General features: G+C 35.9%; 2 protein-coding genes across 7 annotated transcripts; one reads left to right on the top strand and one right to left on the bottom strand.

Moving 5' to 3' along the window:
• The first annotated feature begins 3,034 nt into the window (after positions 1-3,034).
• LOC119082234 (ras-related and estrogen-regulated growth inhibitor) lies at positions 3,035-11,884 on the top strand. 6 transcript variants are annotated; one of them, XM_037191692.1, is made up of 6 exons: positions 3,035-3,463; positions 4,374-4,625; positions 10,236-10,372; positions 10,441-10,602; positions 10,663-10,815; positions 10,880-11,884. In XM_037191692.1, the coding sequence occupies exons 2-6, from the start codon at positions 4,520-4,522 to the stop codon at positions 11,294-11,296; spliced, it is 975 nt and encodes a 324-aa protein (XP_037047587.1). In that variant the 5' UTR covers positions 3,035-3,463; positions 4,374-4,519; the 3' UTR covers positions 11,297-11,884. The 6 variants fall into 6 exon arrangements, with proteins under 6 accessions (XP_037047587.1, XP_037047588.1, XP_037047586.1 ...); XM_037191693.1 differs by having other exon boundaries at positions 3,035-3,441; XM_037191691.1 differs by having other exon boundaries at positions 3,035-3,244.
• Positions 6,907-8,266, bottom strand: LOC119082235 (vitellogenin-3-like). Its single transcript, XM_037191698.1, has 2 exons — positions 8,120-8,266; positions 6,907-7,863 (listed from the first exon to the last, which is right to left on the bottom strand). The coding sequence occupies exons 1-2, from the start codon at positions 8,166-8,168 to the stop codon at positions 6,989-6,991; spliced, it is 924 nt and encodes a 307-aa protein (XP_037047593.1). The 5' UTR covers positions 8,169-8,266; the 3' UTR covers positions 6,907-6,988.
• Positions 11,885-12,705: the final 821 nt, after the last annotated feature.

The raw sequence follows: 12,705 nt of genomic DNA on the forward strand, positions 1-12,705 counted from the left end.
TTCGTAAGTACTTACAATTATTATTTACTTTTTTAAAAATCACCTTGTAGTGTGTATTCATTACTGCGCTCAACAGGTTACGACACCTTTGCCTTTTTCGCTTGGGCGGTGGCAGCCAAAATTTCCTGTGGTGACATATGTTCTTATTTAATTTTTGTATAGGATTTACAACATGAGTAAAACAATACGACCATTTTATTGTCTCTGATAAAACAGACCCACAAAATACATCGAAATGCATCACTACTATAAGAGTGATATCGCCAAAACTTGAACCAATTTGAAAACAAGGGTTCGGCGATCCGGGCGAGCTATAGCGCGTTGGATTCGTCTTTCAATTCTAGACAATACGTTTAAAAGTTGAAATGTTGTGCGAATGTGCGCCTCTAAAAGACCTATCATTAGAGTATAGGCACGAGTCGGTGCCACTGTACGTTCGGGAGTAAACAATGAAAGTATGGTCGATTTTCGCACAGTACTGCTGGCCTGCAACAGAACATTTCCGTGAAACCGACTATGGGGTGTTGTAGCTGGACACACTCACTATCATCCCACGTAAACTAAACCTCAGAAAAATTGTGTTGCATTCCAGGAAGTTGCACGAAGTAAAAAGCTGCCCAAACTTAACCAATTTTTTCATAGTTTCGAGTTCAACGAACGGCGTTAAAGTCTTATTGTGATCAAAAATTGTCCTTAAGTTATGCTATTTGCATTTAGTGATCATATCATGAGTCTAGGAACGAACAATGCCATTAATCTTTGTCTACACTCAGCTAGAGTGGCTTTTTTCCGTATGTCTAAAAATTTAAATTTTAAACCGCCTCAAAATATGGTATTAATTAGCTGATTCCAAAAATATGTTGTTTCTAATTTTTGGAATCATTTTAGTGATCCGGAAAAATCGTCAAAGTTTGTATGTAAAAAAAATTTTCCCATATATTTCCATACAAACTTTGACGATTTTTCCGGATCACTAAAATGATTCCAAAAATTAGAAAAAACATATTTTTGGAATCAGCTAATTAATACCATATTTTGAGGCGGTTTGAAATTGAAATTTTCAGACATACGAAAAAAAACCACTCTGGTATGTATAGACAAAGAATAATGGCATTGTTCGTTCCTGGCCTCATGATATGATCACTAAATGCAAATAGCATAACTTAAGGATAATTTTTGATCACAATCAGACTTTAACGCCGTTCGTTGAACTCGAAACTATGAAAAAATTGGTTAAGTTTGGGCAACTCTTTACTTCGTGCAACTTCCTGGAATGCAACACAATTTTTCTGAGGTTTAGTTTACGTGGGATGATAGTGAGTGTGTCCAGCTACAACACCCCATAGTCGGTTTCACGGAAATGTTCTGTTGCAGGCCAGCAGTACTGTGCGAAAATCGACCATACTTTCATTGTTTACTCCCGAACGTACAGTGGCACCGACTCGTGCCTATACTCTAATGATAGGTCTTTTAGAGGCGCACATTCGCACAACATTTCAACTTTTAAAAAATCGTCTACCTCGAGTTAATACTAAAAAAGTGTTTTCCCTACCCTATGACATGTGCCTGCATTTTACCAATTTACACCAAAAGTACACAATTAATAGCAAAAAGGAAAAGATACGTATTGTCTAGAATTGAAAGACGAATCCAACGCGCTATAGCTCGCCCGGATCGCCGAACCTAAGTATTGATTTTCCCCAAAATTGGTTCAAGTTTTGGCGATATCACTCATAATAGATTGACAATAATTCAGTATAAGAAGTATTGAAGTGAGAAGTGTGAACGGTAGCTTAAAATTGGTTAAATCGATACCACTCATGCACGAATTCTCCATGACAAATAAAATGTACACTAGAACACTACATGTCATTGCCCATACTTTTAACTGAGTCATGGCCCCTTTCTTACGTGAGGTCATGATAAAACAAAGTTTTATCTGGGTTGCCAATCTTGCAACGTTAATTTTACAAAAAATAATGAAGTAACAGATTTGCATCAATGTGTCGGAAAATTTTATTTCATTTCAAATAGCCCCCACAACTACATTTTTACGCTAATTTAGTTCAATGAAACGTATACACGAGTATTTAGTTTCATAAATATTTATATGGATAATCATTGTATAATACTCTCTACACTACTATACCTACGTACACATATATCCCATTGAAAAGATTCTGAAAATTTTGTTCAAAACAGAGTGAGAGTAACAGAAGTAATAGTAGGTTACAGTGCATGCTGCGAAAATGATTCATTACATGAGGGAACAATTTTGAGCAACCTCACCAGTGTGTTGTTGAGCAACAAGTTTCAGTAACTGTTAGTTGAGACAAGTGTAGAGTTTACATATCCGAGCCGAAGGCGAGGTATGTTACTACACTTGTTGAAAGCAATAATTTCGTCGTTTTTGTTATTTAGACTAAAATTTTTGCAGTGAAGTGAAGTGAATTGTGTCTAACGTTAGCAAAGTGTTTAGTGTTTTCTAAAATAAGTGAAAAGTACGCCACTAAAGTGTTTGCCATATGTGTTCATTACAAACATTGAAATTATTGCTAGAACAAAAATGGCCGACACTTTTAGTTTTGTGATTTTTTTTTTTATAATAATTTGAATTTCTTTGCTACATTGAACTCACGCCTCTGCAGTGCCGGACTGGCCCTATGGGCGATTCCCGAAGGGCCCTTTAATTTTTGTTTGAAGAAATGGCAAATTTTTTCATACAATGCCCGAAGGGCTTTTTTGATCCAGTCCGGCACTGCGGCCTCTGCGAAATTTGTGTCCAGAAACCAAAAACATCAATAATTATTTTCGTTTCTATGTTGAAAGACATAAAATATTTTAGATGATGAATTCTTCTTCATCTGGCTGCACCCCACGAAAGCTCGTTTTCCGTGAATGACTGAGCACCCTGCGAAAATAGTGTTTACCTGTCGATAGTGTCACGCAAATATCCCTCATGTAATCGATCATTTTCGCAGGGGCCAAATTGATATGTAAGAATCAATTTTCGCATGGGGCAAGCAATAAATGTATATACAACTTGAAAACTGTAGCTATAACATGTTGCTCGGCTGGTGGAGAAAAGTCTCCGCCGCAGAAACGGTTATAAATTGTAATCAGGAACAAGTGTTGATTTATTGTTATTTGATTAGTAAACAGCATCGCACGTTAAATTGTTTCAAGTGAAAGAGGTGGTCAAATGAACGTGCATAAAAGTGATCGAATTGCTTAGTGATAAATTGTGGGTGGTTTCTTCGCAGCAAGTGCTCGGCGATTACTAAAATATTTTGCTTTATCAAACCATCAGCGATTAAAATTTAAAAAAAAAATATATTTTTCAAAAAAGCCTTGTGTAGCCTAGATACGGAAAAATCATTCTTTGGGTCATGCAAATCGTATAGCTTTAACAGTTGAAACGGAAAAACCATACATGCAAAGGTACAACTCGATACAAACTGAGGTATAGTTTTGATAGATACTACAGAGTTGACAATAAATCCTTAGAAAGTAAAATAAAAAAATTAAGGAAATTACATGTTTTAATGAGACAAATGGGTAGAAAATGAAATACTACTTGTGAGACCGCTTGTAGAAAACAAGACAACAACTTAAGATTTTTTATAGCGTTTTCCTTTTTACATAGCACCGCGACTAAGTTTATTTTGATACGCCAATTAGCTTATTGCTTACACTCATTCTAAAATAGTAAATGTGCGAATTATGAAGTCAATTCAATTTCACACGTTTATTTGGGTGATTCCATCTGGTCATTATCGATGACCTCACACTATATAACTGAGTTATTAATCATTTATTTCATTAAGTTTGAATGTGGGCAAGATGCCAATTATTTTTTTCTTTTTAATTATGAACGGAAGTTGCGAATGAGTGAAGTATCAATTGTACCTTACTATTTGCTGTGAAGAATAAACCGTAAATGAATCAAACATCATGTGTGTGTGCATGTGTGTACTGATGGTATAAACCTTAAAAACCTTCAAAAATAGATCGGCAAAGTCATCTTTAATTGATATGGACTGAGAATAATTAAAATCATTTTTCGTTATTTCGATTCTCTCGTTTTTTTTTTTAAATTTTATACAAAACAAAACAGAACATCGAAACCATGAGGCGACGAGACCTCGACCGATTATTATTACCCAAGACTTGGAATTAAAATAATTCAAAAATGTGCGATGGAAATAAGTTTTAAATGCCACACACACACGCACGTTAACTAAACAGAAAACCACACAAAATTTTGCTGATTTTGATTCAATAAAATCCTTCATTCGTAATTCTGCGTAAAGACTTTCAATCTCACGATCGGGATTAGCTATAAATATTTGAAGTCTTCTGATGTGGTTTAGAGAACACCTTAGTCTCGACAAAGTTAATTTCGGAAAAGAACCAAAATGTTGAAATAACTTAAAGGGAAAGTGAAACTTAACTTTACAAAAATGTGAATTGAAAATGAGAGATTGAGAAGTGAAAACCATCTCTTTCGAATACTATAATGATAGCAACATCCCCAAAATCATCATCGTTTGCAATACTTGGAATGGGAAAGCAACGGCCGCTTCGAGTGATGGTTGTCGGTCAGGTTGGTGTTGGCAAAACGGGTAAGGACAAATTTCTCTTATCATAATTTTTAATAGTTTTCACCATATGTCGAAGTATACTCATTTTCATTTTGGTTCAAGTGCATTCAATGGGAAGTAAAAGATTTGTTTAAATTTGAATACCGATGCCGAGGTGCAAGACAGACCTTAAGGGTCATCGGTGCTTAGCCTACATTTGCATGTCTCGTATTTAATTTTTGATGATATTTTTTCATCAGAATCCTTTCGAAAAATGTACGACTGCAATGACGACCACGAATGTGTTAGCTTCAAATAAAAATTAGTTTTTGTTGTAATCGTTTGACCAGCTCTGAGAAAAATAAGCGGTTTAACGAAATTTTCATAAACTGCTCAGTTTTCTCAGAGTTGTGCAAACATCTACAACCAAATCTTTTTTCTGTTGGAAGCTAACACATTAGTGGTCGTTATTGCGGTCGTATATTTTTGAAAAAGGATTCTGGTGGAAAGATATCCAGTATTTAAAAAACGCCAAAATAGTTGCTTTTCAGCAAATCATCAATGTCTTTTAATTGTCAACTAAATATGAGCGTGTAAGTTCTGTTGAAGATCTCATTGAGCATATTTTATCGTGTTGTCCAGAGTCTAAGCATATATGAAAGAGTGATATATACGACAAAGTCGAATATTCGTGGGACAAAAAAACCTGTGTTGGTAACACTGATTTTGAGCTTTTCTTCTACAAGTCGTATATATCTCTCATTCATATATGGTCTAAGTAGAATCCTCAGAATCAATCTAGCTGCAGCATACACTATTGTGGCACCACCCTTTGAACTTTTAGAACAGCTACTATTGACACATTTTGTGCTATTTGATCAATCCTACGATTGAAAACTCCTCGAACACAATAACAGTTGATTTGTGTCACAATTTTAATCGATTTTAATCGATTCGTTCCTATGTATGACTTTGTATATAGCCAGGTGTATGTACATATATGTGCAAAAATGGATGGATACACCCGCCTTGAATGAATTATCATTATTTACACATTTTCCTGATACAATTTAAAATACACACTTCTCCAACATTTCTGAAATAAGTGCATCAAACCAACGTAAATAAACTGTTTGCAACAGGATCAGATTAATTTTTATGCGAAAAAAAAAGCCAAATAGAAAATGTAGTTCTGAGTATTGACAAAGACATGAACTTTGAAACAACAAAAGTTCGTGTTTGTATGGAAGAAGTGGAAGGTTATTTTCTGGATGATTTTTCTGTCGGATTTGAACTCTTTCGTGTGAGCTACATAAAGAGGTGAATATTGAACGGATTGAACGTAGGATGAACTGTGCGTGCATGCATAGCACAAAAATCGTCCTACTCTAGTACCTACGCGATCTAGAAATTAAATAATTAAATAAAACGCCATTGTGTAGCGCATGGTCTCAGGGAGTCCGGTAAACTAATTGTTTTCTCAATCAGACCAAGCGATAAGAATTTGAAAATGTGATGTCAAAGTCTTATCGCTCGGAAAATATTGGACTGATTGAGAAAACAACTAATTTACTGGACGCCTGAGATCATGCGCTATGACAATATTGGTTTAACTAAAATCATTGTCAGTGCTTTGATTGTAGTCAGAATTTAATTTTTTTTAGTGAAACTGTCAAACTTGCCCCTTCCGTTTGTGTTTTGGTTTTCGTTTCACTGTCTTTGAGAGTGCTTTGTCTGTTCAGAAAATCTAACGTTCCCTACTCCCTCAACTCGAGTCATAAACTTATTAATTTTTTTTTTTATATTTCAATATAAAACTGATTCGGCATTGAACGCAGCTTTCCAATTTTCTTATGCTGATGTGCCCAAGGCTGTATACTTTGGGGAGGTCACGCAGATCGCCATTTTATTAGATACGCGAGAACACACCTTTTCCACACCAAAATGGAATTTGTATGGCGTGGTGATTTTTTTGTATGCAACGTGGTGTATTACCCGCGTATCTGCATCTGCATGACCTCCCCAAAGTATACTCAATGAAAGTAAATAGATAGGTATGGCCAAACGTTCAAATTTGTTCTAGCCGGAGCACATACGAATTTGCATGGCGCCACCTCAAACGAACTCATTTCTAGTGCAAATTTCCACTAGAAATGAGTTCGTTTGAGGTTGCGCCATGCAAGTTCGTATGTGCTCCGACCTGTATGGACTGGCCATACCTACTTATCTACTTTCATTGAGTATACTGCCTTGGATGTGCCATTGCTACTTTCAATTTTAATGCCATTTTAGTTTTCAGTTTGAATTTTAAAAAATTGTTTTTTATTTAAATAAAAAAATATTTTGAAAGAATTACTGTCCAAAATTTAAATGTGCTTTTCATCCATGCGGCTTTTTCCAGGACCCTATTGATAAACCAAATTCCCAATGTTTAACATATTGTCCGACTGGGTTCCGTAGGTATAATCTGAATTATCGTTAGTACGTTTCAGCGATTCCAACGACAAATACACATAATTATTTATGTCTAACATTTGATTGTAGTATTCTGACGAATGGATGATGTACTTGTCCAGTGAACCAGTAATTATGATACGAGTGTCACGCGAAACAATCGAATCTCTATCATTTTTCTTACTGACAATATCCATAAAGTCAGTTCCAGTCAGCTCCTCGCAGTTCTTGGTATTGATATGCTTCTTAATTTCGATGACATCGTCTCCAACCGCGTATCTTGACAGTGACGCAATTGAACCGTAATTTGCATAGGCCAAGTATTCTGGGAGACGAGAAATATCGTAGCTAGTTTCACACGTTCCGGATACAGTTGTTTCCATGGTCGTGTATAGAGCATTATTAGTATTCGCATCTGGAAGGTGATTATTCATCGATTCTATAACATTTTCGGCTTTTGTGTCGACTTGGAATTGACTAACAATTAACTTCATTCTGTTGATTTCGGTTGTGGTCAGGGTACGGTCGACAGAAAGCGAATCAATGACACCATTTTTCAAAAAAAATTTAAATTGTTTGCCTATTGGCACAAATGTTGGAACAGAGTCTCTTTCATCCGGAGTTTGGTCGTGGGTTAGTATTTTCGATGAAGCATCCGTAATTCGACCGATCAAAACTCTATCCGTTTGGGGGTGGATAGTTAAACCAACGCTTGATACAAATCCTAATATTTTTGATGTTGGTTCTTTCAGGAAAGTCTTATACACGAATCTGTATTTGTATTCATGATCGTGTTTCCATGCTCCTTCTCCAGCAACAAGACCAACTGATCAAACAATTTAAAAAAAGTTTTCAAAAAATCGATTATTTCTTATAAGAAGTTAGTCCCAAAATTTGTCCATGGTGAACCGTTTAGTAATTTTCATGTGTCACGTTTCAATGTGATTTTTATTCAAAAGCAATTTTCAATTTATTTTTCACTGTTAATTTGGCGAAAATTGCTTTTCATCGTACACCTTGCCATTGACACATTTTGTTACGAACTACAACCAAAATGTTCTTTAAGGAAATATTTAACTCACTTGAGATCAAAGCCAAGAAACAGCTCCACTTCATTATTTGTTGTAACATTACTACTCGTGTAGTACCACTATATCACTACTGAACGGGGACGAAACAACGTTATCTTTTATAGACGAAAATTTGCTGAAAAGTGAAATTTTATTGATAGGGTAACGATCGACATGACGAGTTATTATAAAACATGCGACCTATAGAGTTGCGCAATTTCATTTGTAGTATTATTATGTAGAGATGAGCGGACTGCCCGATCTTAATCAACTTAAACCAAACGCAAACAACTTGAATGATGAACATTCCAGTTTTAGTGGAAGCTTGACAATAAAGTAGGGTACATCAATTTTTCACCGAATTTTAGCGGGTTTAGCCGTTGATGGGTTTTGAAAATGGCCAGGACTGTACAGAAAAAAAAATTAAAATTTTACACAAAAATGCAATCGGACAGTACCTTTGTTTCTATTTCCCACAATTTAGTTAAATTACCTGTTCTGTTGGTTTGAGAGACTGTCTGTTGAGGTAACTTTAACTTAATTATATAAAATATCGATTTATTCTAATTTTATTGTTTAAGTATAATTACGAGTTCAATATTTCGCTAATTTTGCTGATCGTTTTTTATTTTGACCTGGTTGCACTTTATACGCTTTTTTGTTGATAAGGACTGCATGACATGTGCTTAGTTAACAAGTTCAGTGAATTAATTTCTAATATATTGATCTATATTATCGACGACAATCGTCTCATCTGCATCATAACTCATATTTTTGAATTTTATATAAAGTAACAAAATGCATTTAAAAAAATGAAGTAACTACATGACTTGAAATCCATCTCTTGAAAGTACTTAGATCAAAGAAGTAATAGATCCGATAGTTTTACTTGCTGTCTGTGAGAGGTTAACTATGACGTCTAATTGTATTTGAGTAGATTTATTCATTTAATGGACATTATTTTGTTACATTTCGTCTTTTTCACTTCATTAAAATCAGTGAAGGTTCAGTAACCGAACGATGTCGACTTTGTCAGTTAGGAGGGCCGTTCCAATGCACTACAATAACAGGCACAAGAACAAATTTTTTTGGGTCTCTTACTTTGTATGAAATGTCAGTACCGCAGTGGCATATTTCAACATAAAAAAAAATGAATTTAATGAGAATTACTGCGTTGTAGAGGCCTCTTATTTAAATTCAGTTCTTGTGCCAGTTATTGAAGTGCGTTGACCGATCACTTCTGGTCGACGCGCACACTTTTGTATACATTTTTAACTACGCATAAACAGACTATCATAGTTGTGATACTGTTCAAAGTTACGTTTCGTTATGAAAGAGCCTTCGTGAATAAGTAGAATTGTATTTATATTTTGTCAGCATACGCATGCTTGACCCACGTATTCCAATGTCTCGATTAGCATCACTACTTGTTGCGCATTACAATCAAAACACATATTATACAAATAAAAGGGAAAAAATGAGCATTTTTTCGTCACGGTTCCAACTATATATTCTTCGCAATAGATTGAACATACGCATTTTGTTTGTTTTTCTTTATTTTTTCTCAGCTGAAACTTTTGTATTAACTTACTGGAGCGTTGGCTTTACAAGATTTTTCGGTCCATTGTATTAACCTTGGGAAAAGTAGGAAATTTCATTTTCTCAGGTGGCGTGTGACCTCTGTTAACAGTCTGTGCAAAGAGATTCTACTAAAATAAAGACTCTTTTATAAATTTCGAATCTCACTACTTCGTCATACAACTCCATTGAGCACAGAAGCGTAGATTTAACTCAATATCATCCTGAAAGTTCTCAGTAGTGTTCCAGTAGTAGTTGTTAGTGGAAGTCATTACTCATAAACGATTTTTATTATTGTGTACGCGATTTATAAGTTGACGTCAATGCAAATGGCGCTTCGGTCATATCAAATATGTATTTACCTGCAGCACCGGCGAAAGTTAGTTACATTCATGAATGAAACAAGTAAAATACTGATAAGTGTAAGATGCGAGGTCAAAGTACAGTAATTACCAACGTTCGAACCTCTTATCCGAATTAATTTTTCATCATGAACAACTATGTTTAAGTGCAAGTCAATAATATTTATTTGAGTTTATGATTCTTTCAGCAATGATTGTTCGATTCATCACGAAAAGATTTATTGGAGATTATGATCCTAACGCACCAAAAAGTTATGCATTCCGTTACCATGTTGACAACGAAGAAATTTTTTTCCAGTTAATAGATGGCTCAGGACTACCAGATGTAAATAGTTGAATTCTTTATCAGCCAATTCGATTAGGATCTAGCAAAACCGCTTTTTCTAACAATAGAAACCTGAACATATGCTCGAAGCTGACCTAAAGAGAGCAGACGCTTTTATTTTAATGTATTCTGTGACAGATAAATGCAGCTTCGATGATACTAATCGCCTAAAATTCTTAATAACGTATGCGAAACGAAGAAAAAAGATGTGCAAGGATCTAACTTTGAAGGTAAGTTTCAATCAGCTGCTGATATATAGAAAGATCGAGCTATGCTATTGTCTATTTTAGGATTTTATTTTAAATGCTCCAGTCTTGTTGGTCGGCAACAAAACTGATCAACATGGCGATAGAATGGTAACGATGGATGAGGGTCATAAGCGCTACAAAGACATTTCTTGCGAAAGTTTCCATGAAATTTCTGTTCGAGAAAGTTATGAAGAGGTATGTGCATTGTGCCCAATCGAATATTAAAACTTTCTAATTGAGTTGATGCAATTGTAAACAGGTGTGTAACGTGTTCGAAGATGTGTGCAGATATTGGCGAATATTTAACAAATGTCCAAAGTTGAAACGTTCCAGAAGCGATGTACAAAATGGTGGATGGTTCGTGACAAGTCCGGATCATGGACGATTCTATTTTAGTAATAGTTTTCGCAGGGAAAAACGCTCTTCGCAATCGGATAATTTTAAGAAGAGCGATGAATGTTTTCGTTCCGACGACAATAAGGATATGAGACCGTCAGAATCGGGTCAGGGCGAACCGTTCCGATCGCGAGCTTGTACGGACGGAACAATTCTAGCAAGACCGAAGCGGTGTACAACGCCATCCATTTGTATTACTTATCCAATGAGACTAAACAGACGTATGAGTATTTCGTTAAGAGGATCGAATTCAAGTAATGATTGGCCATTGGATGAATGATTGCAAATATATGATCTACTGTTTGTAATTTGAAAGGTGTGTCCTTCTTCTGCAGGACCCACTCTTTTTTAAGAACTGTGAAAATCTATGAACAATGAATGAGTTTGTTACGGCGTGTATGACTACTAGACCATACCTAGAGTAAACACCTGTTTACCTGTTTAGGCTAGTTAAGGGGCTATTCACAAATTACGCACGCACCAAATTCGAAATTTCAGACCAACCTCCCCCCTTGCACGCGAAAATGTATGGAGAAAATTTCAAAAATGTATGAAGCGTACGCTTTTGTCAAACCCCCCCCCCCCACTCCCCCCTTAAGAGCGTGCGTAATTTGTGAATGGTCCCTAAGGGTTCCCTCAATTTTAGTTACGAATCTCTCTTCACGCACAACGCACACATTTATGTGATTAGATTTTCTCGTTCAATTCTCGTAACTGGCCAATTTACTCTATAGTCTTTTACTTATCGCAAAGAAAGAGTTGCGATTTTTGATGATGTAACTATTCCATGATTCCACTAATTCGTGGTACATAAATGTTTCGTACATTCTTTAAAAATTAAGTGAAGGAGTGAGCTTAAATTAAAAAAAACGTAAAATGATTTAGGCACCGAGTTTTTTTTTAACACTTCTTTGGTATACAGTGTTATCTTCTTCTTCTTCTTCTTTTTCAGCCTGTTTCTATCCACTGCTGGATGTAGGCCTCTCCAACTTCTTTCCATTTCGTACGATCCATTGCCATTTGCTGCCAGTTTGTACCTGCAATATTCTTAATTCCGTTTGTCCATCTCTCTGGTGGTCTACCTATAGCTCGTCTTTTATATGGTCGCCAGTTCATGATCTTTTTGGTCCAACGTTCGTCTGTCCTTCTTGCAATATGTCCCGCCCAGCTCCATTTCAGAGATGCTATTCTTTCCATGACATCAACGACCCTGGTTTGTTGTCGAATCCATTGATTCGTCATTCTGTCTCTGAGTGTTATTCCAAGCATACTCCGTTCCATGGCTCTTTGTGTCACTCTCAATTTATCTTCGGATGCTTTCGTTAAAGTTAACGTTTCCGCTCCATAAGTGAGCACTGGAAGGACACAAGTGTCGAAAACTTTGCGTTTCAGACTATTATTCATTTTGCTTTTGAAAATTAGTCTGAGTTTTCCGAACGCTGCCCATGCAAGACCAATCCTACGTCTTATTTCGGCAGTCTGGTTGTCCAGACCTAACTTCAGTTTATGTCCTAGATATACATAGCTGTCGACTCGTTCAATGACAGTGTCACCAATTTTGATTTCTCTATCGTCCCTGATGTTGGTCATGACTTTTGTTTTCGATAAGTTCATCTTGAGGCCAACTTTGATTGCCTCTTCACTTAACTGTTGTAGCATAAGCTGAGCCTGACCTTGCTCAGGTAATCT

The sequence above is a fragment of the Bradysia coprophila genome, unplaced genomic scaffold (genome assembly GCF_014529535.1).
Source record: "Bradysia coprophila strain Holo2 unplaced genomic scaffold, BU_Bcop_v1 contig_400, whole genome shotgun sequence".
Lineage (NCBI taxonomy): Eukaryota > Metazoa > Arthropoda > Insecta > Diptera > Sciaridae > Bradysia > Bradysia coprophila.

Bases quoted from the DNA above. Each gene is read 5' to 3' on its own strand.
- LOC119082235 (XM_037191698.1), bottom strand. From the start codon at position 8,168: ATGTTACAACAAATAATGAAGTGGAGCTGTTTCTTGGCTTTGATCTCA. The intron at 7,864-8,119 runs GTGAGTTAAATA...TTGTTTGATCAG, and splicing joins TTTCTTGGCTTTGATCTCAA to TTGGTCTTGTTGCTGGAGAA.
- LOC119082234 (XM_037191692.1), top strand. From the start codon at position 4,520: ATGATAGCAACATCCCCAAAATCATCATCGTTTGCAATACTTGGAATG. The intron at 4,626-10,235 runs GTAAGGACAAAT...TGATTCTTTCAG, and splicing joins GGTTGGTGTTGGCAAAACGG to CAATGATTGTTCGATTCATC. The intron at 10,816-10,879 runs GTATGTGCATTG...AATTGTAAACAG, and splicing joins TTCGAGAAAGTTATGAAGAG to GTGTGTAACGTGTTCGAAGA.